This window comes from Vidua macroura, chromosome 1, assembly GCF_024509145.1.
Source record: "Vidua macroura isolate BioBank_ID:100142 chromosome 1, ASM2450914v1, whole genome shotgun sequence".
Lineage (NCBI taxonomy): Eukaryota > Metazoa > Chordata > Aves > Passeriformes > Viduidae > Vidua > Vidua macroura.
The window spans coordinates 47909679-47935738 of record NC_071571.1 but is presented as its reverse complement, the minus strand read 5'-3'; the positions used below and the strand labels follow the sequence as shown (position 1 = coordinate 47935738).

The window sequence follows — 26060 nt, the reverse complement described above, 5'->3', positions numbered from 1 at the left end:
CTAGCCAAGGCTTTCTAGAAAAATTGCAGTGAATTTCAACTGCTAACACTATATTTCATGTAGCATCTCTGAAATTAAACAACAGCCTTATTGGAATGTAAAACAGCATTTCAAACTTGCTTGTTGGATATGCAGTCAATTTGAGGGCTTCCAGGTAATCTATTAATATTAGATTGGTAACTACTGCTGCCAAGAGGCTGGTGGATAAACCACTATGGAAATGAGAATAAAGCAAGGGAGGGCAACACTCCTTTTCTCTAGATGGGGATGTTAACATCAAGCCCTAAAAGCACCTTAAATGTATCAGGAAGTCTACGTCCAGATAGAAGGCTGGAGGTTGTAGAAGGCTAGAAGGTTGTATCAGAGTAACCAAGAAATACCCCAAACAGAACACCCTAAGTATTTTGATTCCTTGTGGTTACAGTGTGATGAAAACTTTATAATTTGTACATACTCAGAGAACTTCAGTATGTATTCTCTGAGCAAGGTAACCCGAAATCTGATCATAGAACTGTGGATAAACTCAACAGATACGTGCAAGGTCTGACTTGCAGTGTAGTTCATTCAGCAGTCAGAGCAAAGGGGAAAAAGTGGTACAGAGCCGCAAGCTGATTGACTCCATCGTCTTGGCATGGAAAAAAAAAGCTTTTTCTCCAACTGTCTTGTTTTTTTATGTAGTAATTCAGTACAAAATCTCAGTACAATCAGACTTACTTATTCTTCTAAAACAGTATTTTGAGATTTATAACCCTCTTGTTTACCATCCTAAACTGAAACAGATCTTTAATACAGTCTTTAGTGTCAGGTTATGATTTCATTAAAGTTCCTAAACAAGGAAATATGTGGTCTGTGGTACAAATAAACATGCCCTGTGGTTCCATTTCTCTCCTGCTGGGACAAAAATCAGAAGAATAATTATGTTATCTTTTGTTAGTCTTGGAAGAATTATAATCAAATCTTTGCACCACCTAATTCTGTGATGAACGACAAGATGTTTTCTAAATAAACAGTTGTAAAGGCCACATTCTCTTTTGAACTCGCATTTAGATATGAGATAAACAGACAGAGTCAGACTTTCTGTAAGTTTTATATGCAGCAGTTTTGTGTAAATTTAATTGCTGGAAGATTTTAATCTATGAGACTCCTTGGAGTTTATGTTGGAACAGAGTCCTTCTGACTCTATAAATCAAATAATAGCTGATCCCACCAGGAATGTTAAAATTCTTAAAAATTGAATCCATATCTATATCACAGCAATATAATTTTCAAAGTAGAGTGGATGGCAATAAATAATGTGTGCAATACCTACAGAGTGAGTTAAATTTTTAAAGAGACAAAGTAATCTCTTAAAATGTTGACAGTATTTTGATTGCCATTCTTTTGAATGCATATTTTGATGATTCTAGAAAACTCTGTTTCTCAAAGATATGAAAGCTTTACAAATCTGAATCTCTTCATCATCTGAATGAAACACTTATGTTTGATATTTTAAGATGTATCTGTTAAATTTCTCCTTTCCAAAGCTGCTAGAAGACTTTAAGATCAAGAATGTATTTAGGAGAAGAAATGAGCATTAATAAATTAAATGTTCCCACATTTCAGTTTAGGTTTGGATATTTAGGCAACATGAAGAAAAAACTGTCATAGATCTATGCATAATATTTCAATAGAATTTAATGGATTGCTTTAACCAAGCACAAAGCAGGGATGTAATTGACACACATGAATATGGAACCCCAAATAGACAAAATCCTTCAAAATCCAGTAGTTAAACTAAACTGACAAAAATGTTATATTGTTTAAGAGTGATGTGATGCAGTATGGAGGATAACGGTTCAGCAAGAGCAATAACTCAGTATACAGAATTTCACCATACTTAGATAGGCAGAGGCAGAGCTATAGTACCCCCTCAGCAAACTGAAATTTCTCAGACCAAAGCAATAAGTGATTCACAGTATTCATAACCTCTGTATGATACTTATCAAGCTCTTTGATTGTGAAGTTCCACTACACGTTATGGACTCTTAATAAGACATAAAAGCACTTTGCTATTTTCAACATTTCTGATCCTGTCAAAAAATAAACCCACCTAAACATTCAGCTTTGTATTTGTCCCACTGGTTGAGAAGCCATTAACTCCAGCAAAGATCTGAGGAAATGAGCTGATTTGATGTATGCAAAATTGCACTACTCAAGCAATCTAATATTTCTGAGGCTGCTTCTTAGTTTAAAGTACAGCATGCCATGGTCCAAAAGACCCAGAGTGCTTAAATAATGCCAGGAAGAACTGTTTTAATGAGTTTTTGAAGTAAAAAAGAAGCCAAAGATCATACAGCAATCCTGAAGGGTGTTTCTCAGAACTCACCTCTCTGAGGCAACATAGAAATTCTGCACTAATTAGAGCCTCCTACGGGCTAGCGAACCTCAAGCTGAGTTTGTGGCAGTAAAGCAGCTGTAGGTGAAAATGGCCACCAGGAGAATGCTCAGTCCAACTTCTGCTGTAGGAATGTCTATAATAACAAATGCCCCATCACAACAGAAATATTTGTCAGGAAGCTCATTATAGCAGCTAGTTGTACTAAATACAATAGGAACGATAAAAAAAAGTATGAGAAGGACTTCATTCTTTCTAGACTTCACACTTAAAATCAATGATGTAAATAAATTTCTTTAAGTGAATACCATTCTTTAGAATCTCAACCTTCAACAGACAGACAGTAAAAGTGAGAATACATCAGCTACAGAATAATATTTGTGTTCTTCATGAAGGCCAGCCAAGTTAGACTGGACAGGATATGAACTCGCTAGTTTGGCAAGGAGGTACATGTCAAGAATAGCTGTTATGTAAGAGCTGACTTTATATTTTAGTTCCTCTGATATACTTGAATTAAGTAAATGGACTGGAAATAAACTTTTAGTTCATTATCCTACCTGTGACAGCAATCATTAGAAGACATTTAGGAAAAGGATGAGTAAACAATGCAAATGTTTTTCAGGGTCCTGAAGGAATCAATAGACCTTAATAGCCCAGAGCAGTCTCACCAGGGATGCACACATATGCAGTTGGCCAGTGGGCCCAGGAGTCCCATTTGGCTCACGTTTGGAACTGCAGAACTTGAGCCACATCACTAGCGGATGTGCCATTAATAGTGTTTTAATCACCTTCCTTGACCCTTGTCCTTGCTCTTTTTAAGGTAGCTATACACAAAACACTTTAGAATCCTGGAACTATTGGAAATGCATAAATCTGTTAAAATTATAAAAGAAAAAACATCTACTAAGCATACATAAAGAAACCATTACTAGTGTCAAACTCCTAGGAGGCATTACTTGTTGCATTGCTATGTTTTGCAATACGGAAGAGCTGATAACAAAACCTGCCCAACTAAAATTGGGTGGACTCTGAAGAAAAATAAGTGTGTTTATGTAGCCTTAAATATGGTGGTTGGGTAGACAAATCCATCTAATTACATGAATATCAATTTTCAGAGACTGTCTCTTAATTGTTTAGTCTGCATCCAGCTCTCCAAATACAAACTGAATGCTTCTCTCTGCGTGTTCTATATTAGATGAACCATGAACAGCATTAGACAAAATATCGTGTGCAAACTGAGCTCGAATTGATTTAGGACAGGTCTTCTTTGCCTCTTCTGGATCGGTTGGACCCATTAGTTTCCTCCATTCTTCCACAGCATTTTCCTTTGATAAGACCATTATCACTGATGGACCCCTGTAAAATCAATATAAAAAAACTCTTACACTATTCTGAGATTTCTGAGATGCAGCCTTAGCTTTAATGTCAGAGGTACCATGAAAGGTTATAATAAGCATTGAACTATCTTAATTTTATTAAACTGCTTAAATATTAAAATTTGTTTCTGTGTGTTTTGTTTAAGGAATAATCCCATATTTAAAAGTCAAAGAGATTATGATGATCAGATATTTGGATTTTCTTGTCCAAAAGACGTTCTCACCCAATAATTTCTGAAGCAAGACAATACATACTGTTTTTATCAGCTATCCTAACAATATTATGAGGAAGATATTTGTCCCGCATGAGAAGAAAAAGGATTCCATTGGAAAGCAGTTCCTTTTTAGGGAAAATAAAATCCAAAATAAAACTATCCATAAGTTTGAAAAGAATTGTAAATCTCCCTTTTAAAGGAAGAGTATTCTGTGCTAGAAGCCACTAAACTTCCCAGAAAGAGTGACAGGTTGTAAAATCCTTGCACCAGTTATGGTATAGCATGTTTTGTTGGCACTGTAGAAAGTGTGATGTCTACTTACATACCTCAGTACCGTAAACCAAGACACTTACTGTGTCATAAAATTCACCAACTCTTCAAAAAAGGGTTTTCCTTCATGATCCTTGTAAAAGTGTGCAGCCATTTCACGAGTTAAAGCTTGTTCTTTTACCTTTGAGATGCTAAACCCAGCCTCTTTAACTTTTTTCATAATTTTGTCTAGGAGAAAAACAAACAAGCTCATTTTTGATTTGAAATGGTTTAGATGCAAAAAATGCAAACCCCAAACACTCAAACTTTAAAAAATTCAGAAAATACTAGATGCCTTTTTCTAAAAAAAAATTACCAATAGCTATTAGAATTCTTTTTACAGTATCAAACCAAATATGGACAACACAAGAAACACTTCAACAGTCCTGTAAAATAGGCAGAAACCATTGTCACTGCATTATCCATCTTGATGCACGTATCAAACCCAGATTTTAATAAACTATGCCAATAGCATTCACTGTTATTTCTCACATTGAACAGAATGTGGTCTGTAGTTGTAATGCTGTATTGAACATCAGCTGGCTGGCCAAAATCAATCTGTATTTTCACAAGAGGGGAAGATAAACTCACAAAAGTCAATGATGAATTAGCATTAGAAAGACTACTGAAATTTGTTAGGACAGTGTAGAATAACGCTAAGTAGGAGGTCTAGGTAGAGGATTTTTAAAGAGTGGCAGCAAACATCCTTAAGACAAGATTCTGAATTCTACATAGTGCTCTTTTTATTTTTTTTTTTCTCCTTATTCCCTTACATTTACAGTAAGTAAAACAAAGGATGGGAATGCATCTAACTGAGCAATGACCCCTTTTGAGTCAGTAGAGATACCTGTCTGAAATAAGTAATACAAGTTTGGCAAGTGCCTCTCTCCTTTGACTAATAAAGATGCTGGGCAGGTAGTCTGCAGAAGTGCCCTGCCCTTAAACAGTTTAACTTAGCTAGGAACTCTCTTTCTTCGGTTCACCACTATTCCAGTGAAGAAAGACCTATAGGCAGCTTAAGCAAAAGAAACGTCACATTTGACATCTTGATTGGAATTATTCAAGCCGTGTGAAAGCATTTCTCTGCACAGAAAATGTACTTCAGAGAGTCAGAAGAATGCATTTAATGTGATTTACTGTAGTGTGCATTGCTAATCCTTTGTAGAAATTATTACATCACTAGATATATCCCATACTTTCTAAATGCCTTACCTTTATGAGTCTTAGCAGCATCAGGTTTGATTAATGCAAAGGTTTGTTCCTCAGGGAAGAAGAACTCTAGTTCCTTCTGAGCATCACTGGGTGTAGAGCTGCCATGCAGCTGATTGATAGGTACATTTTCAATGGCATACTGTGCACGCAAACTAGGGGTCATTAAAAGAGTGAGGTTACTTAAAGCATAGCCATTTTGAGCTCTGAACTATAATCAGCCTCAACCCAGGGAATATAAATTACTGTTGATCTGGAAATCTGCAATATAAACACCCTCCCTCCCAACACTGGTGTTGTTATATTTCCAAGAAATACCACTTATTTCTTAATGAAATGACACTTCTGTCAGCAGCAGGTAAGGGGGTACAATTGCAGTTTCCTAGAGCAATGTGATAAGCAGGCAGAACTAAGGTGGCTGTTTATAAACTGTGTAGGAGAAACTTAGTCACAAATAAAATATTCTACTGATGCAAAGTTTTCAATAAGCTACAAGAAAATCTTAGGGGTATTTCAAGAAAAAAAATAATGGTGGTATTTCAAGACCTCCCCCCCCCCCCCCACTATTAAGAATAGGTATTACCAGCATTTTTTCTCTGACTCAAGAGTTCCCCTTTCACTTCATGGCACTCTTTAAAACTCAGATTTTAATTCTGCTTAGCAGCCATTATAGCTCAAAAAATGCTGACGTTCCTATGTGTTACTATTACCTCCAAGAAAAGCTTAAAAACCGGCATAAATGCATATCTGTTTCCAGATGGTGGCACTATAGTTACACTAGTTGGCATGTGGAAGGTAAGCTGGAAGCTGTGAATGATGGTTTACTTCTGTGACTATTACCTGTCTGGATTTTCCTTAGCCTCTTCAAGGGTCTTTGGGCCTAGTAAACTTCTCCAGTGTGATACAGCATTTTCCCGTGTTAGAGCCAATACAAGAGTTGGACCACTGTACATGGGGAAGAGTAGCATTAAAATAAAGAACAAAAACTCTTGGAACTTTTAAAAAGTAATTTGATTATATATAGCCCAGACTAGGAAAATGAGCCCCAGTATTGGGGGACCTTAAAACTGATCTGATTGTTTAAATAGGTACAGGCTGATAAAACCTTATGGGGCTTAAATATAAATTTAAATTGCAAAGCTACTGTGTTTTGTCACAATGACAAGACAGAGAAAGACTGATCACGCCTCAATCATGTCCCAACTTCATATGAAGAGAATATCCAAACATGATTTATTTCTCTCCCCCAAGTTATCCAGCACACGGCCTGGTTGAAGATTTCAGAGCTCTCCTACAGACAACCTAAATGCAGCCTTTTCAGAGGAGACCTAAACTGTTTTCACTCAAATCAGTGGACTTGGCCACTGAGACATCATACATACAGCAATATGGAGTAGCTAGTAACTTTTAAAGGCTTGATTTTTTTTATTTCTTGTACTTGGAAATTATTCCATTGTCTGCAATTATCTGTTCCTGTTTTGTCTTTTACTAAACTTTTAGACATGTGTATCTTGCAGCCATGTATTATCCAGGAAGTGTTCAACACCAGGTTGGATGGGGCTCTGAGCAACCTATTCAGGTGAAAGGTATCCCTGCCCGTGGCAGGGGGTTGGAACTAGATGGGCAATAATGAACCCTTCCAACCCACACCATTCTGTCTCTGATTCAACAATTATTTAATGTGAAAATTTCAGTCTTGTCTGATTCTATATGGATTCTATTGATTTACATTCTCCTTTTTTCATTCAGCGTACCTGGTCATTTGCTCTAGAAGGACTGGGAAGTAGTCTTGATCTACGTGCTCTTTGTAAAATGCACGTACTTGGTCCTCAGATAGAATTATTTCTTTCTGCATTGCTATTTGGAAACCATCATCCTTTATCCTTTGAAGGATGGAATCTGTTAAATATATTTAAATAATGCTAAATTGCCATCCATTCATTCATTTGCATACTTGTAGAGAAATGACACAGACTTTTCAATGATAATGTTAAATTTTTTATGGATGAATTTGTTTCCTAACTAAAGAACGTGAAACTAATTTAAAGCAACTGCTAGGAGGCATCACTAGTTGCCTGGACACTCAGAAAACTGATCCTCATCGTATTTAGGCTTTCTCTTGCTTAAAAAACCTCAGTAGGAAATCCTGACTGAGAAATATGATACATGTTGTTACCAGCAAAAGAAGGTCTAAGGAATTTGAATAGGTGAAATGTTTATTTAACAAAGTCTTACAAGACCACATGGGTGAGTTAGCAGTATTTGGCACAAGTCAAAATTACCTACAAAATTAATGTGTAATTACCTAAACATGAACTGCAGAACTGCTGCTCTAAGCAACATGTTAGACAACCGTAAGGAAAATAAATTCACAAAGAAAGATCAAAATTGTAGTCTTTCAGCTCTCTGCACATAAGATTGCTCAAGTACAGGGATTCTCAAGTTAGAAATAAAAATACTATCTGAAATTGAGGAAGAAATGTAAATATATGACTGAGAGGAGAAGTAAATTTTTTTGGATGAAACTTCATGTAATGGGGTAGATTTTTAACTTAATCTGTAAAAATGCTGTCTGTTTAGAACTGCCTCTGGGCAGCACTGCCTCATGCAGCATAGAACATCTTGGGCTGGATATTTTTCCCCTTGCCATTCATCTATCTTGAGCCTGCTCTTCAGGAATATCAGCTACTTTATTATGGTGAGAAATATAGTCCCCTATACTACATTTGAAAATATGAGCTTCTCTGAGAGGTCTTCTAGAAATATTTCATCTGCAGAATTTCTTGAAAAATTAACCAAAAGAACAAATTATCATTGACATTTGCATTCTCAATATATGAAAAACATTAACCTCATAAATTCATTCCAGACAAAGATTACTGCTGGCCTAATGCTGGAGACACAATATAACCTAAAAAAAAAAATCATTAATTGAGTTAGAATTTATAATTAAAAATTCAAATTATGAGAGTATATATATAGCCTTGATAGAAAATACAGTTATTAACACTTACTTCGCCTTTCCTTCAAGAGAGTGGGTCTAATTATGGCCAAAGTCCTTTCAACAGGATTTTCTGCCTCATTTATATGAAAGTTTGGGAAAAAGAAGGCAAGCTGTCTGCTGGCATCTTCAACACTGTCTTGCACATCACATAAATTTACCAGACTCTCAGTTTCCTTGAGTCCTGGCAATCTGATGAAACATGAAATAATACAGTATTTAAATCACTGCTTAGTGTTAAGAAGCTGAATTTTTGAAGACATACTTTATTAAAATTTAGTGAAACATAAGAATAGAATACAAAACTAAGTTTTTATTAAATTCAGATTCATGAGTAAAGTAACATTTCTGAGAAGAGAATTATTAATCTTCTCAAAAAGTGACTGATCATGTGCTCTGAAGGAGAAATCTCAGCCAGGCTGCTTTAACAATTCCCCTCTAGCTTATTCAAAATAGTTTCCCTGTTTCATGAGATAGAATTACTATTGACAAGTGTACAGTGTATAATGAATGATCAGTAGAAATCTTGTGCTTAATATATGTACAGCATGATCAAAAAAATGATAGCACTACAGAGTAGTTGATAACAGAGACACTTCTCATTATTTCTTGCCTGTTTGTTTAGCTGTGTAAATAAAGTCCCTCTTGGCCACTTGTAGGAAATGCAATATTCCCCAGCTGTACTAAATTAATGCAGAAAGGGATGCAGCAGGCATCGACAAAAATGTCAATTACTCATTCATTTTCGGACAAAGTATTTAAGCTCATGTTGCGTTAAGTAAATGTCTAAATATAAAACTTGATCTGCTATTTGAATTTTTGAATACTCTATTGTCTGAGGCTGTGTATACAACTATCATCCTTAAAATTCTCTTCAAACCCTTGGCAGTGAAGAAAAACACACATTTCAAGATACCATGGTTGTGAACATCTAATCCTTACAAAATTTTTTGTGTCTTGGAGCAGGGTGGGGACCCAAACCCCAGTACACTTCCCCTGCTTTGCTGGTTTTTACAGTGTTCCCAGGGAGAAGAGCATGCCTCAGGTGTGCCCTGGTCTACCCTGGGCAGCTTCCCAAGGAACATTGGGGTAAACATGGGAAAGAGTGCAACCTTCAGTGCAGGCAGTGCAGGTAGTGCCCTGGCATGGGTGAACTAGAATTGCAAGGACTACATCAGCTTTGAAGTGTGTCATTGTTCCCATTGTTCTGAGAACCCACTGAAGGTGAGTTCAAAGAGATCAATGACCTTGGCTTGTCATCTTTAACTAGGAAGCAAGGAATTTCTGAATTCCCATGAGAACTAGGGTTGCATCTCTACTGGTGGTCCTGTGAAGGATTAGATGATGAACTCTTCCTGCTCCCTGGACCTGCACACATGGACACGTCTGTGTCTGTAGGAACATGCCTTGGTTTATGGTGTGCTCTGAACACTGTGACTGAATCACAGATACACATTTTCCCTGATACTTACTTGATTGGCTCCTCAGGCTCAACAGACTCACTTGTTTTGTATAGTTCTATCCATTGAGGAATAGCATCAGTTGCTTCTTTTTTAGTGATTATCAAAACATGGCATGGTCGACTCATCATGAATTGAACGAATGCGTCAAAGTCAGGCTAAAAAACATAATTTCCCCCCGCTATGAATTGCAGGAACTCTGAGTTTGTCATCGGAAGTGAGACAATTATGCTTTTAAAGTAACTCCTGTTCTAAACTGGCATTCACATACTTTCCTCAGAACTCTGATAGATTGTTTGGGAAGATTTGTTGTCAGTCATTTGTGACAACATTATCAAATGTCTAAAAAAATGAAAATTGAGATAAAGAAAGTCATATAACTACTTTAAACAAGAACTAGATGTTCTTCCAGGTTAAAATGCAAATGACAAGAATGAAGAAAATTATCTAGAAATTCAATGTGATCACTTGCTAATCTTGTAATACAGCATGTAGTGTGACATAAGAAACTGCAATACAGTTCTGTGAATAATTTTTGAAACTAAAAGTCATGTAGCTGGCTATAAATATAGAACACTGAGGTGTTTGCAAGACATTTGTAGGCTTTCCCTTCATTTGCTTTGCTATGTGCTTTTTCCTTCTTCATTTTCAACTTTCAATCCTATAAAAGTACATTTCCATCAAAAGAATAACTTTTGAAGCTTGTGGTGTGAGTTTTAATTTTTTTTTCATGTCACCATTTTCTTGGGGATATCTATTATACTTTTAAATATTTGACTAAATCCTTACTAGCCAGCATCATGTCTTTGCGTATGATAGTTTTTTCCTTTAGCAATACAAGGATAAAGTATTCACATATATGCTTTCAATTAATTGCTTTTCTCTTTCAATTATCTTCATATCTAAGCATATTCTTAACCCATTTCCCAAGATGAACAAATTAGTCTCAAATTTGGCTGCTATTCCCATGAAGATAAGTTACTTTTACCTCTGTTTCAAAACTGCCTCTGTCTAATCTACAATTCCAACTTTGCTAAAAGCAAGCTCTTCATGGTTTCTTACAAGATCTCCCTGTTTCTTCCTTTCTAAACCACAGTGCAGCCATCTAGTGATTACTATCAGTTTTCTTTTTTCTCTCTGACTTTAGTAGGAACCATCTCATCACACTCTTATTCATTTGGAATGCCACAGGAATACCTTTCCACCTTCTTCTTCAGATTAGGTGAACCCTTCCATTGCTCCCTCTAATAAAATCAAACAAACAGTTTGTTTTAATATAATTCCAGCCTCTGTCTATCTTACATTTATAGAAGAAGGTATAAATATTTGCTAAGAAACTTCATTTTTTGTCTCAGATCCTTCTGAAGAGTTAATTTTAGTTATCACACTGCTGGAAAATATGACCATATCCAGGTGCTAGTTTGCTAGACCATTGCCATTTAGTGGTGGACAGCCTAATTTAATTATTTTCTTGAACTTTATATCTGTCTTTAGCAATTTTTTGTCCCCTAATATAGGAGAAGGCACAAAAAAAATAGATTTTGGCTGAGATGCTTTCCCTCTCTGCCTGTACACATGTTTATTCCCAGAACCTACCCCATGATAAAATCTGGAAAGAAATAAAAAATATAATATATAATGTCACTTATTTTCTGGCTGGAAAAATACATATACAGTGTCACATAGAAGACATTGGATTTAGGGTTTGTGCCACACTTCAGCACCTAAGAGCTAAGGTCGAGTAATTGCAGAAATAATCTATACAGCGCTCTAATTTTCTTTCCTATAAAGGTCACTAGGCCTGTCATAAGACGTTTTAAAATCAGTATAATTTTATTTTGATAAATAGTGTTATCAATTTAGCTCGATGTCTAAAGATCATGCACATTTAGATAACAGAAGGCTAACCTAAATCTTTTAGCATTTAATTGGAGGTCAGTTTAATTTGGTTTGAATATTAGATTGCTACATAGTGATATTGATATGAGTCAGTGAAAGAAAAGGGATAGAGAATATATCTTTTTTTATGTACTAAATCTACATTAATTCAGTTCTTCAGTATACTTAAAATTTACCATACAGAGATTTGCAAGCATATCTGGTAACAATTATGTGTTGTACCTGTTCCTTTCATTTAGGCTTTTAGTTTGTTTTTACCTTTTCTTTATTCCGGGCATAAAATACTCTGATTTGCTCTTCAGTAAGCATTCTCTCCTCATCTGCTTTAATGTCAAATCCTGCATCTTTAATCTGAAATTATTCAGTTATTACTTAGGGGGATTTGAAAATGGATACATACAAAATCATATGTGATTGTAAATCTAAAGATTGATTGGTTTTGGAAGCTATGTTAAATTTAAAATTCTCTGAAATATTCAAAATATAACCACTATCTTTGCCTAAACTGAACTTCCAGACTTTCAAAGCACTTCACTAAATTCAGGAATACAATATCCCTAAGTTAATGTTTGAGAAAAAATATAGTGCGGTTCAATGTATGAAGTACATTCATTCAGTAGTTAGTAATCCCTTTTATTTCACATTGATTAAACTCCTTTGCATCCCTGTGAGTGGTAAACAGACAACTTATGTTGCAATATTATAAATTATATTGTAACCATAGTAGTCACATAAATGTGCACTTGTTAACAGTTGTTGTATTAGACTAAACTACTTGGCTTTAGAAACAGCAAATAAGGAAAAATTGAGTCTACTTTATGATTTTCTGTTTTAAGCTAGGTTACTGCACTAAATGCAAGCATTTGTGAGAGATGTACACATATGATTTGCATCAAAGTTCACAGTTCATTGGAATGAGGTTTGTACCATACATTGATATTTTAACAGCAAAGGCAGTAAGCAGCCCCAGTACTGATGATACACCAATATTAACCTGTGTACCAGCACTCTGCTCTGTAAAAGCCCCTGTGGTGCTGCTGAGTGTTTTCTACCCACCCCAAAAAGGCTGACTGTGCAAACAGTGTTGGAAAACACACCTCATGAGCCAAGTAGCAGCTGCTCCAGCTAAACTCTTTTCAAGCACTGCCTTTTTTTTTTTTTTTTGCCTTTACTGAGCTTCTTTCCTTTCCAGCTAAGGTAGAGTAATTGCAGAAACAACCTATATAGCACTCTGATTCTCTTTCCTGCAAAGGTCACTGTCCCTGTCATAACACTTATTAAAATTCTTTTAATTTGGTCTTGATATATATTGTTATAAGGCTTTCTATTTTTTTTTTCATAACAGAAGCAATATGAATCAATATCTAACCTCTGCTGGTATAGAATATTAAAGCAATAGTATAAATTTGAACGTCATATTATTTCAGGTAAAATTTATTGTGCTTTTATTATCCTTAGCAGAGACGCTTTACCAGATTCTGTTCCAAAGTCTGGGCATAAATTAGGATCTACTTAACCTTACATTTTGCTATTGTGCCTCTTAAATAAATAGAATAAATGAATACTTTAAATTCTCTCTACCTTTTTTTTAATTTCTTCTACACGTCCTGCTAAGACATCATCAGGTTTTATAATTCCAACAGAATAAGTGAGTACTTCTGAAAAAGGGAAAAATAATGTGCTAAGTAATACATTCATCAAAATAAAGGGAATCATCTTTACTGGACCTGAAGTTTACAGTTAAACTTTTGACTGCAACTCAATCAGATCCCAAAAACTGTAGAAGAATTTAAGATAGTGATAATGGAAACAGCAGACTACTACTTGTTACCATACTACAAACACTTAAGCAACTGCATGTGTTAAGTAAAATATTTCTGTCAAATGTTAGTGTATTACAGTATCTGAGAGATGCCCTAACCTGAAGCTGAACCTGAGCTAAAGCTCTGTTTTCTGACTTTCTATCATGTTTATATTTTGGAGATTAGTGTGAAGTCTGTAGATAATTCTTAAATAATAATACTGTATTTCTAGGTCTCAGGGTTTATGAGAAAAAATATAGGCTAAAGCTGAGGTCAGGAATATATCGGTTGAACCATGCAATTTAAAAAAAAATAACAAAAACAAAACATGAAGAGGAAGGAAAAGGGATGCCATGACTGTGATCTAATGCCTCTCACAGGAAAAAAAAAAAAAAAAAAAGCAAGATCAAGAAGAAGGAGAGGATGAAGGAGTTTGTTCCATCTCAGGATTGCAGAATGGCATTCTCTGCATAGATGAAGCAGTAGGAACATTCAGTAACCACAGATAACAATAAAAATAGAAAAGATGTAGGTCTCAGCTAATGAAAAACCTGAGATAAATCACAGACAGGACTTTTAAACAGGATGGTGCTTATTTTTCAATCTTTTTTGGAAGCTTATCCTACTACTATGAATTTGTGTTCTTTTTAAAATCTGTTATCAAATCTAATCTGGTGAAAGAATAATCTGAGAGAAGGCATGCCATTGCTTCAGGGATTAACTCTTCCAATCCTCTCAGGTTGCCCTCATCCATTAGAACTCCACCTCAACAGAAGTACATAGCTCACACAGGGACTGTGTAGAAGTGATTTTCAGGCCTTAACTTTACACAGAAAAATTCCCTGGCACATATCACTTCTGTCTAAAGTCTGAAGGTTCCCAGTGTGGGGGTGGAAATGTTGATGATGACAGTCCAGTACATTAATTCCTTACAGAAGAAAGCTCAACTATAGCATTTCATTAATGCAACCAAAGGAAGGTCTATTAGTACTAGACATAGAGAATTATTAATCAAAAGACATTTGTTCCCTTTCTTTCTGTTAACATTTCTAAAGTAAAACAAATATATTTACCTTCCTCTACAGCCTCCTCAGCAGACCCTTCTGATGAACCTTCTTGAGGAAAAACGATTTCTTCTACCTAAGGTAATTGCCAATGGAATAAAAGTGCATCACCAGCGCAAAAGCAAAGTCATCAAACACAGCTGTCACATCTTTACAACACATTTATCTTAATGCAAGAATGGATTTGCTACTCTGGAAAACAAGTGATTCTAGGAAGGACCTTTGGTCAGTCTGATTTTCCTTAACTGAATTTCAGTTTGTTAAAAAGCTTTTTACTCTAAGTGGAGTTCTTTCATCTCCATTTTAACAAAGCAAGCAATGAGACATGATTATTTCCCATGTCTTTGTTTCATATGATGTAGTTCTTAAGTTATATATAAAAAATATTTAGTCCTGAAAGAAAAAAGATTACTAAAACATTTATGAGCTAGTGGCATTTCGTCCATTTCTCCATTTCTTATGTTGCCAGTCTAACCTGTAAATTTGTGAAGTTTATATAAAGTACCATAATGGAAATTTGGGAGTTCTGAGGAGAACAAGCAACAAGGGAGGATTGACTCTGCTGCTACTGTGAATTCCAACAGTGGGATCTTTCACAGTGCAAGACTGAGATCAGACTGAGCTGTCCTTATGTCCTCATGTTACCTAGAAGTCAGGAGTCAATGGAGATAGAATAAACTTGTTGGCCTTTGTTTTTTGTAGCAAACTGGATTCATTAGGTACAGAGCAATCCCCATGGCTTTGAGCAAACTGATCTAGTGAAAGGTGACACTGCCTGTGGCAAGAGGAGTTGGGCTAGATGATCTTTAAAAGTGTCTTAGAACCCAGATAATTTTACTTGATTTCTAAAAAAAAGATGCATGATATATATAATTTTATTGTTAGGACAAAAATATGAAAAATTAAACACTATCATAAACATTTAGAGAAACAGTGTAAGCGTAATAAAAATACACATTTATGCATAAATATCTGGTTTGTGAGTACCTCAGCACGTTCCTTCACTCCAGCTGCAATTTCCCTCTCTTCTTGCACTAAATCTGTTACTATCTTAGTTATGAGAGGAGCATTTACACCTTTCACCATTGCAAGAATTTTACCATGCTGTTGAAGAGAAAATAACACTCTCAGTGAGTTTTCATCACTTAATTTACACATTTACTTGAATTTTTGAAATATGCAATATCTTGCTAATTTTTTCCAGCTACAGGATCATTTCTTATGCCCACTGAAGAGAATACCAAAGCTACTACTGCCTCTATTATTTCAGAATGAAACTTTTGTGCATTTAATTCCTTACTTCTTTCTTTACCAAATTTTCCATGTTTATTTCTAGGCTCAATACTAATGATACAGTTGGAAGCAGATGCAAATATGGATTTTATTTGTTCTTAATTTCTGTAACATGGAGTTTCCCATATTTTTTGCGTGTGTGCTTGTGTGACTTTTCAGTGCATTCTCTACCACATTCAGGTGCACAATAGTGAAGCTAAGGGTGATCAAGAATACTGCCAAAATTTCTAGGCAGCATTCAGATTCAAACCTGAAAGAGTCCTGAAAGTGTGAATATCCTTGGTCCTCGCTTATGGAAATTCATGTCCTAGCACCATCAAGTTAAAACAACCCCCATCTTTTCTTAAGTGAGCAGTGCACTCCAGCTGTGTCCTAGGAGAACCAGCTTTCTGTGTCCATCAGTGAGAGATAATAAATATATGATTAATTGCTCCAGTTCCTCAAGTATGAAAACACAATTTTATTTGTTATCTTAAAAATCTTATAATGCCAGGAAATGTAAACTCTCTTTCCGTGGTGAAAAGTATGCATAAAATAATCATTTCAGTGTAACCAGATGTAGGCACTTTATGTAAGGCAAACCTGGAAAACTTACCTGGATTTCTCACTAACTACCAAAACAGTGACTACCACAATTCTTCATGGCTGTATGTGCAACAGCTACAACAAAAATATGCTTGAGAACCACCAGATTCAGGCATGGGAAATGCCTCAAGCAAAAAACATCAGACAGTACCATCCTACATAATATAAAATGTAAAGGTAGGATTTGTACAGCTTCACATCTATTTTAAAATCTATTGAAAAGTTAAGGCAGAAGTAGGCAGCACATTAAAAAAAAACTGATGTGATGTACTTACAACACTAAAAAGAAACACAGGTTCACAGCTCCTCCTAAATGGTTTCAGAATTTCAACGCTGTCAGCTTCTGCCTGAAGTCAGACAAAAAAGATTATTTGCTTACATAAGTATGTATGCATATATAAAGAAAACTTTTTTACTCACAGGAAAACCCCACTCTTAAATACTTTGGTGTTGCAAACTCAAACTACAGTCCTAAATACAACTAACAGTCCTTATAGTGATGAAGAAAGAACTGTTTTGGTAACATGGGATTGTCCTCCCTTCGTATCATAGCAATTAATCGTGGAAAAATATATTCTCTTAAAACTAATTTCTCATGTAGGTTACAATAACATATATAAATGAAGAAGTAGCCAATGTAGTCTTGAGGGAAGAGCTTATCCAGTGTATTAATTTTTTTGTGAAATGTAGTCAACAGTATGAAAGCACAAGATAGTCTTGGAACATAACTCTCTGCTTTTTTAATGTATAGAACATTCATGTTTTTTTTCTGAAAAGTTCTTTCATCGTGGAATTTTAAGTTTTCACTAAGGTGAAAAAAGATGAACTTGGTCAACATCTTGGATAAACTGAGTCTTTGAAACAAATGTATCTACTTTAAATAGGAGGTATAATACACTCATATATATATATATATATACTGCTAGTGTAAACAAATATTTTTACTACTACAGTTTTGTGATTTTTTTTAAAATTTCCCCCTTTCTGTTTTCTTAAAAATGAAATAAAAGGTCACATTTGCAAAAAAGATGCAGAAGTTTTTCAGGGATGTAAGAACTTCAAATGCAATGGTCCATAATGCAGAGACTTAAAACTAAAAGTTATATAGTCTGGCTTTTGAACATTTCTGCAATCTCATCAAGGAAAACAAAAGTTGTGGGATATCAGCTCTTTTTTATTATAGCTTCTTACATATTTATTACCATTTCTAATCTACTTCTAAACAAAACCTTATGAGGACATATGCAGGGAAAGCAACCAGGCCAAAATTATGGCAACTCAATATAAGGACAGTAAAATGAAAGCTCTGCATATGCAGATCAGAAGATATATTCAATTCAAATTCAATCAAAAAAAGATAGTCACACAGAGGATTTGTATCCTTACCACGGCAAAATGTAGCACATTGTCTTCACTAAAGTCGTTCCTTAGTTTTTTCAATAAATTCAGCACAGCTTTGCAAGGACCACACCAAGCTTGATACACATCTATTACTAAAATGTAATAGTTTGGAATTATAAACAGATGACTTGAGGACTTATAAAATGAGACCTTTATATTTGCACTGAAGCAGCACTGGGAAGGCATTCACATGGATCTTTCAGTCCTCTTCTAGACAATGAATGTATCATGAATACATCAATGGATTCAGTGGATACATTACTGGATGCATACTCTTTAATTTCAATTACTTTTGACATTGGAAACCTACTTCAGAATACTATTTGAGATTATTAATCCAAATAGCAACTTTTCTCTCATATTCCTTTTATTTTCTCTTCTTCTTTCCCACTGTTGGTTTTCATTCTTATCTTATCTTATCTTATCTTTATTCTACAGGATTTTCACCTCCCTGAGCCTTTGCCTATTACTATCCCTCTGTAGATATGATTCTGTTACAGATTTTTTTCCTTTTTACTGAAAAACAGTTCCTAGGAGACCTAGGAGACAGTTACTTGACTAAATGAACTGAAAACGGAATAATGCACGTAATGGAACATGCACTCTCTAGAATGCTGCAATAATTAGTTAGTCTGTGAAAGATTTTACACACAGAAGCATCCACCTCCCTACCATGGAGAATACCTTATTGGAAAGGTATTTTCTAAACACTGGTGGACAGCAGTATATAAAAATAAAATTTAAATAAATATGATTTTGATGAGTATTTATCATATAAGATACTGTATATTCATGATTGTAAAATATGATCTTAAGAGTCTTTTCCAAATGAAAGAATTCTATGGTTCAATGATATACCTTTATAAATATATATTAATATAGCCGCTCTTTAAAAGATATGGTGCTAGTCTTCTAGAGTATCTATTAAAGCTAATATATAAATATGAAAACTTGCACATATGTCCATGAAAGATTAAAAAGAAAATAGCTGTAGGTACCTACTATACCCTTTATCTGCAGCATTTCATCCCACTGGTTTTGATCGGTTATTATGGTCTGAAACAAAATTAATTAACATTTTAACATTCTAAAAAGGTAGAAAAAGCATCTGTTTCCCTCTAAAGTTGTTCAAGGAATAAGAATTTATACCTGGAGCTGAATTTCTTTCTTCTTGCCAGCCATTTCCCTGTGATTATAGGAAAAATATTGAAATCCAAAGCATTTTAAAAGTTTTTTAAAAGACCATGTGACATACAGAACTGATTTTTATGGTTGTCAAAGCATCACTGCTTTCTGATTCCCTTAGCAATGAACTCAACTGAAGCCCCTACAATGATGGTAGTTAATACTCCACTTTGGAATCCTGTGGAGAAATATACAACTTGTTTGCAAAACCCACATGGCACAAGAAACAACAAAATTTAGTATCTTAATCTGTTAGAGTGTGCAGAACTTTTGACCTCAACAATCTTTCAAGCTTATAATCACTCTGCTCAGAATAGCCACAGGCACTTTGATGAGATGACAGCTGCTGTAAGACTGGACCATTTCAGAAAAATATTGATTAAAGAGCTTCAACCCTAATAACATCAAATCAGTCTTCCTGTCTGCTGGGATACATAAAAAGCAATGACATACTTGTGCCCCAATAACTAAAGTCCCAAACTGAATCCTGATATATTCATCATTCTGTCATTAATGAATAATGTCCTTCATATATTTATGATAGACAACTGTGAACTGGACATAACAACAGCTCTGATGCATATGTGGATGGAGTTTGACTTCAGCATGGGCAGCTTGAGTTTCTAGAGTTCTTGGTTAATATGGTGGTATTTGCCTCAGGGAAAATGATAGGCCCCCATGAATGTGACCTCCTCTGGCATTGTTATTTGAGAAATCAACTAGCAAATATATCCAGAGTTTTAACTATCCTGATACACTCACCAAAGCTGCTCTCTTCAGATCACAGATTGAGGCATAAGAGACAACATGAGAGCTCTTACCCTCATGCTTGTTTCATATTTCATGTAAAATTGTTGGTAAGAATTAAAATTTTAAATTCAGGCTTTCTTCAAATCCCTCAAACCAGGTGGTGGTACAAAGCATGGCATTAATTCCTATCCTTTAAGGACTCTAAGGAGATGATGCTGACTACTGACACTAGAGGGAACTGGCAGATGGAAATATGTCACATTAGTAGGAAATCTTCATCAAAATAACCTATCTTTCATTGTTACCTTCTGTCACTGAGCAATAGCAGTCAATTCTTTGCAAGATCAGTTCTGTAAAACATAAACCAATACATGAAAATGGTCTATACATCCCAATCATTCTACACGTGCTCTCCCACTAAAAATATGCAGTAATACACACTCAGATGGCAAAGAACAGACACTGCAGAACAGACAGGTGCTGCTGTATGAAAATATGCAAATGTGCATATTAGTCTGGCATAGTAGCTGTATGTGACAGACATGTGAAGGCTACAGGTGATATCTGTACTTTTAAATAACTTTTTCACATAACATTCCCTCATTAATGCACTCAGTATTATACTGATTAAACCTGAACAGACAAGCAGGTTTTCTCCTTTGTCTATGATACCGGGAACACGTTTCTCTAATCTTGACAAAAGGCATTTTCCTATCCATGCTTCATCATGGATATGCAAACTCTGCATCTCTTACTACATTCTTTACAACCAAAACTGCTTCCTTGAACTAGTCAGACATAAAAATAGATCTGGGTGCACAATCAGATACGCTGTCAAACTGATATTCAAATATGCACAGTCTTTGCAGATAGCCATTCAACATCTTAGCACAAACCCTCATCACACATATATACATGAAGATACCCAAGAGCTTGTGAGATTTTGACATGCTGCTATGTCTATGTGCTTACAGACACATAACACCCTGAGCATAAGCTCTTGTGTGTGACAGTGGATCCTTGGGAGTTCCTAGGTGGCACTCTGGTGGATCATCTGCCCTCACATACACACACACACAAACAGAGAAACATGTGCAAGTGAACAAATGCACAGACACACAGGCCAGTTCAGGGCTGACTGTGCTCTACACCAGATGTCGTAACCAGGAAGAGCTCCCAGACACTCGTGTACCCCATGGTTTGACTCACACCCTCCACAGTAGGCACACCACAGCACAGTGGCTTGGGTACCACTCAGCTCTGAGGTGGGAGTCCACTCAGGAGCACACAGGCCCCCCCAGCCCACTTGCACCTGTCCTGGAGCAGCCACTCAAATGGGGACACTCTGTGGCCGCCCAACTGCCGCCCCTCAACGGCCCTAACGGCTTCCCCCATCCTTTATCCAGCCCAGCCCTGTCTCTGCTTCATCTCCAAGGGTCGTTTTTCCCCCATCACCCTATTTTATCAGTCTGGGGTTGACATGGCATAGACAGCTGAGATACAGGCTGAGAGAGAAATAGAGTGAAAGGTTGGGAGGAAGTGTCACTATTTCCTCTCCTTCCTTTACTCTAGGGACAGTCAACCTTATCCTTTTAACACATGAGAAAATTAATCTTGGCACCTAATTAATGACCTGCCTTCACTCTGTCTTACTTGCAAATTGTGAGACAATGGAGACTAAAAGAGGAAGCTTTTAGTAGCAGTCCTGGTGACCAAAAGAGGGTCTCAAAAGCCAAACAGTGGTGACTGCCCATGCTCATACACTATCAGTGGAGCTCTGTCATCATGCTGGTGCAAAACAAAGTTATCATTTTAAAGATGCACATTTGCACCTCAGCAGCCCCCCAAAAGTCACAGAAGATAAAGGCAAAACTTACTTATACACATAAAAAGCACAATTGGTCCAGAGTACAGTGTGGCTGTTTTCATGCATTCATGTCATGTGTGTCTACCATATCTTAAGAAAATCCAGTTTCAGTGACTTGTAGCTTTTCTTGAGCATTCTGGTGCTGCTCATCAAAGCATGACTGCAAAGCTCCAAAGAAACTTTTATTTGATGAAAATAATATGAAGAAAAAAGTAGGGAAAACAAGCTCTTAGATGCACTAGAATAGACATTCTTCCTCACAGTTAAATCTTCCCAAGTTGATGGATGTTCATTCTGCAGTAGTGGGAATGAGGCAGTGTTTCCACAGAGCTGCAGCAGTTTTCAGTGCTGAGACTGTGCTATGTCCTAACACCTTGGATTAGATCAACTAAGTGGCAAAAAGATTTTGTATTCAAGTTGCAAATAATGTGTTTATATGGCTAACATAAATCAGTTCCTACATTTTTTTATGGGAAAACCTTAGCTTTGGAGCTAGAACAAGCTCTACATTGGCTTGCTTGGGAGTGGTGAAGTGCCATTAAATAATCTTTATTTTCCTCCATGAAGTAGGAAAACCACTTTTGAAACCTTCATAGACTTACAAAGTTGGAAAGAACTACAAAAGATGAGATATTTAACCCAACCTCCATGTGTCAAAGACTAGGCTATGTTTTTGGGGTTGCCTTCACAAACTGCTAACTTTTTTATCCAGACCACTTTCTTCATGAACAGCCACTTTTTTATATATTACAATCCTCCCCCTCCCCCCAAAAAAAAGTCTTAAAGAGAAACACTAGAATGAGGTAATGCTCATGTACGAAATGTTAAAAGGCTGACACAGCCTGTTCTTTAACTGCTTGGTTGGAATGAATTATATGTATGCTTTGGATATCACAAAATAGTTAATGTAAAGGGATTTGGTATTTCAAAATGCTGAAAAAATAAAAAATATCATCCTTCTTTAGTTTAGAGAGTATAGTTCTGTAAAACTTTTAATGAATTTATGTAGACTAAGTATTCCTCGTCATTATAAAAGGCATCCAGAGAGAAGGGGTTAGGAGTTTACGAGGTTTTTCCCTGAATCAAAATTATTCAAGTTTTGTACAATGTATATGAAAAGTATAAGGAAAATATGCAATGGATAAACCACAATGGATTCATGATGAATGATTGCATAATTTTTCTGAGTAACTTTTAAACTATTTCACTCCATTTTGTGCATACCAATTGATTTCAGGTCTGCTCTTTGTCATGAGCTGTTAATGTCCAGAGTGACCTAGTTCCAAATTAACATTCTTTTACAAAGTAATGGAAAGCAGTTGTACACCCTGCTAAGACTTGCAACCCTTGAGACAAAACTAGAGTTGCATTTTTCCTGCTAGTCAGTCTTTCTATGAGCCTTAATGTGTGCTCAGCAGCTGATGCATGTGTAGCTCTGATGACTACCCTCTTGTAAACACAGTGGAGGCCTTGATCACCTTAATTTATAAATTTTGTGGTCTCTTCTGTGGGTCTACAGTCCACCTGTGTGCTGGTGCTACAGTGGATTCAATCTATGCATGTTAGAGTTCCTGCATGTGTCCTAGTGTTCCTCCTGCCCTCTCTGCTTGGATTCATTCTAGGACTGCTCTTGATGAGAAAACATCTGATCTTCCCAGCTCTTCTGCAGAACTGTTCTTAGCCTGGCAGTGTGACAGCCATTGTAACTTGAAATCTTTGTATGTGTATATCGGCTTTTTCTGCATCAGCCATAAGCAGACCATGGATCTGATAGCAGTGGAACAGCTTTCTGATTTCTTGTATTTTCCTCTAAAACAGAAAGGAAGTATGTGAAATGGTGTGCAATTTAATTTCTTGAAATCAAAAATAGCGTTTATAGTTTAGAAAGTGCAAAACTGAAGAACGTGACTTGTGCTGCTGCAAGTGCAGATCTCTGTCAGACAGTTGCTGGTGGGATAATTCTGCCCAGTTGGACTGTTTTGGTAAACAAAGAAAGAACATAAAATAAATAAATGAACAATTTTCTGTGAGGACTTACTGTGACACACCAGCTTGTGTGCTCTCAGTGCGAGAGACCAGGTGACTCCAAAACCAGGCAGTTGGCTTCTGAGCAGCAGCCCAAGACCACCATAAATTCCAGTTGTGGAGGTCTGAGGAGCAATTAGTTTTGCCCATAAGTGGCGACTGACACAATGGATTTGACAGCTTGTTTTTCGGGAGTGACCCAACTTTGTTAGTGGCAGGTATGTTCCCCTAATTTGCCCTGCAGACAAGATGAATGGCAGCCCCAAAAGAAGTTACTAATACATAAACTTCTGCAGTTTGTGCCACAAGAATGTTAGTGTGCAATATATATAAAATGAACAGATGAAAAGGAACTGAGATAATGTAGTGACTAAGACATGTGATAAATGTCTTTAGAAATATAGGCATTAATCCTCCTAAGTAATATGGCTATTATCTGGGATTTGATGCCCTAGAGCAAGAAAAATCAGGGATTTTTTAATTTTACCTTACTCAAAGAATCTCAAAATTATGTGAATAACAGCATAGCTAATAGTTGTGGATGTACACATGATGCTTTTATTTATCTTCAGTTACAGCCTTTATTAAAGTTTTTTGTTTGGTAATTTAAGTATTAATATTTTTATGTATTGATTTTTTGTTATTCCTTGTCTGTATATTGATTCAACTTTTGAGTGTATGAAACACATTTGACACCTTTACATACTGATTTATAAAATATTAGAGTGTAACTTTGGGAACATCCTTTGTAGCTGTAGTATGTGCAAACCCATGAACACAAGAGTTTAGTGAGACATACTGAGTGATTTCCAACAGCTCAAGAAACTGGTAACTCTGATTTGCATCATACCTAAGCCACCTGGAGACAGACTAGTAGTTTGCTCTCCGGCAATATCAAAAGCACTGATTCATCAGATTTAAGTACAATTTTCCTCTAGTTATGTGTACAGGTTATCCTTCTACTCAAAGAGAGATAGAGAAGACTGGTCTTTGTAATGGAATCTAGAAAGTGTAAGAAAATGAAGAAAAATATCTTCCTGTATATTGAAAAGCAAAACCCATGATTTCAGGTAACAAAGGTGGATTGGAGCTCAAATAAGTATTTTTAACCAAAGGTAGCTGGTAAAGAGACAGCAGTGGTTTCTATTTTACCAAACCTAAAGATGTCCAGAGCCCCAGTTTAGGAACCTCCAGAATAGTTAAGATGTCTCAGCTGAACTCAGACCTCTCTATATTTGAGGGGCCTTCAACTAGTACAATTTTCTTGCATATTCCTGTTTAGACAGGGAGAACTTCATCTGCAGAGAAAATCTGAACATGTGAAAAATGTTACTGAAATATGTGAAAAGCTTGACTATACTCATGGTAACAATTCCCAGCAGGACAGAAAAAAATAGAAAATATTCATCCTGATACATGAAGGTGAGCACCAAAATTTGCTTGAGGAAAGATTTAGGGGATTAGAGAATACCACACCTGAAAATATGATGGAAAATTGTGTGGATACTTGAATTAGTGATGTAGTCCAGGAAGAGTAAGCTGTTATACTCCAGTAATAGGACAAGCTAGTATCTGCACAGCTGTATTGGGTAAAAAATTTTGTAGCCTGTGAAGTATTGTTCCTTACTTAAATAGGAGCAGAAATTAGACGCAGTAAAAGAACCACTAAAATCTTTGCCAGAGGCTAGTTGAGGTAAGTTTTTATGGATATAATGAATAAAATAATCAAGCAATTGGAGCACAATTTGGCTCCTATAAGTTTGTTTTGGTTTTGTATTTAAATTCCCTAGTCCTTGGCAATATGTGGTCATTTAGAAGAAAAAGTAGGATAATGAGTGTTTTTTAAAGAGAAAGACTGCACAAGGCAGAGGCAGTTGAACAGATCACATTGAGAATGCTGAGTTTTAACAAAATTTTGTTAAAATGTTCTGAGCCTAAAGAACATGTCAAAGGAGTTGAAACTTTTCAAGTTGCATTCATTCAAGCTTCTGCAGAAAAAAAATGACACTGAGTTATTTTTCTCAACTCTTTCAGACTCTGATCCAATTCATGCAAGCAAAAAAAGACTATACATTTCTAAAAAAGTTGTTGAATATCTGTTCAGTTAATAAAATTATTAGGGCCAGAAAATAGTTATTGATACAATGTCTTCAGTCATCACACCATTTAGCCAACTGAAGATTTAAAAAATAAACCCCAGTCCTTACAAGATTGCTGGTTAGAAATGTGTGTGTGACATTCAGAA

The 26060-nt window shown here is 36.0% G+C and overlaps 1 protein-coding gene across 1 annotated transcript; it reads right to left on the bottom strand.

The window, feature by feature from the left end:
- Positions 1-1658: 1658 nt before the first annotated feature.
- NME8 (NME/NM23 family member 8) lies at positions 1659-21264 on the bottom strand. The gene is made up of 17 exons (XM_053980208.1): positions 21133-21264; positions 20229-20273; positions 19138-19174; positions 18987-19044; positions 17974-18080; positions 16863-16934; positions 15697-15813; positions 14719-14785; positions 13425-13501; positions 12102-12194; positions 9957-10102; positions 8498-8676; positions 7238-7382; positions 6324-6428; positions 5487-5638; positions 4319-4463; positions 1659-3730 (listed from the first exon to the last, which is right to left on the bottom strand). The coding sequence occupies exons 3-17, from the start codon at positions 19168-19170 to the stop codon at positions 3508-3510; spliced, it is 1719 nt and encodes a 572-aa protein (XP_053836183.1). The 5' UTR covers positions 19171-19174; positions 20229-20273; positions 21133-21264; the 3' UTR covers positions 1659-3507.
- Between the last annotated feature and the right edge of the window lie 4796 nt (positions 21265-26060).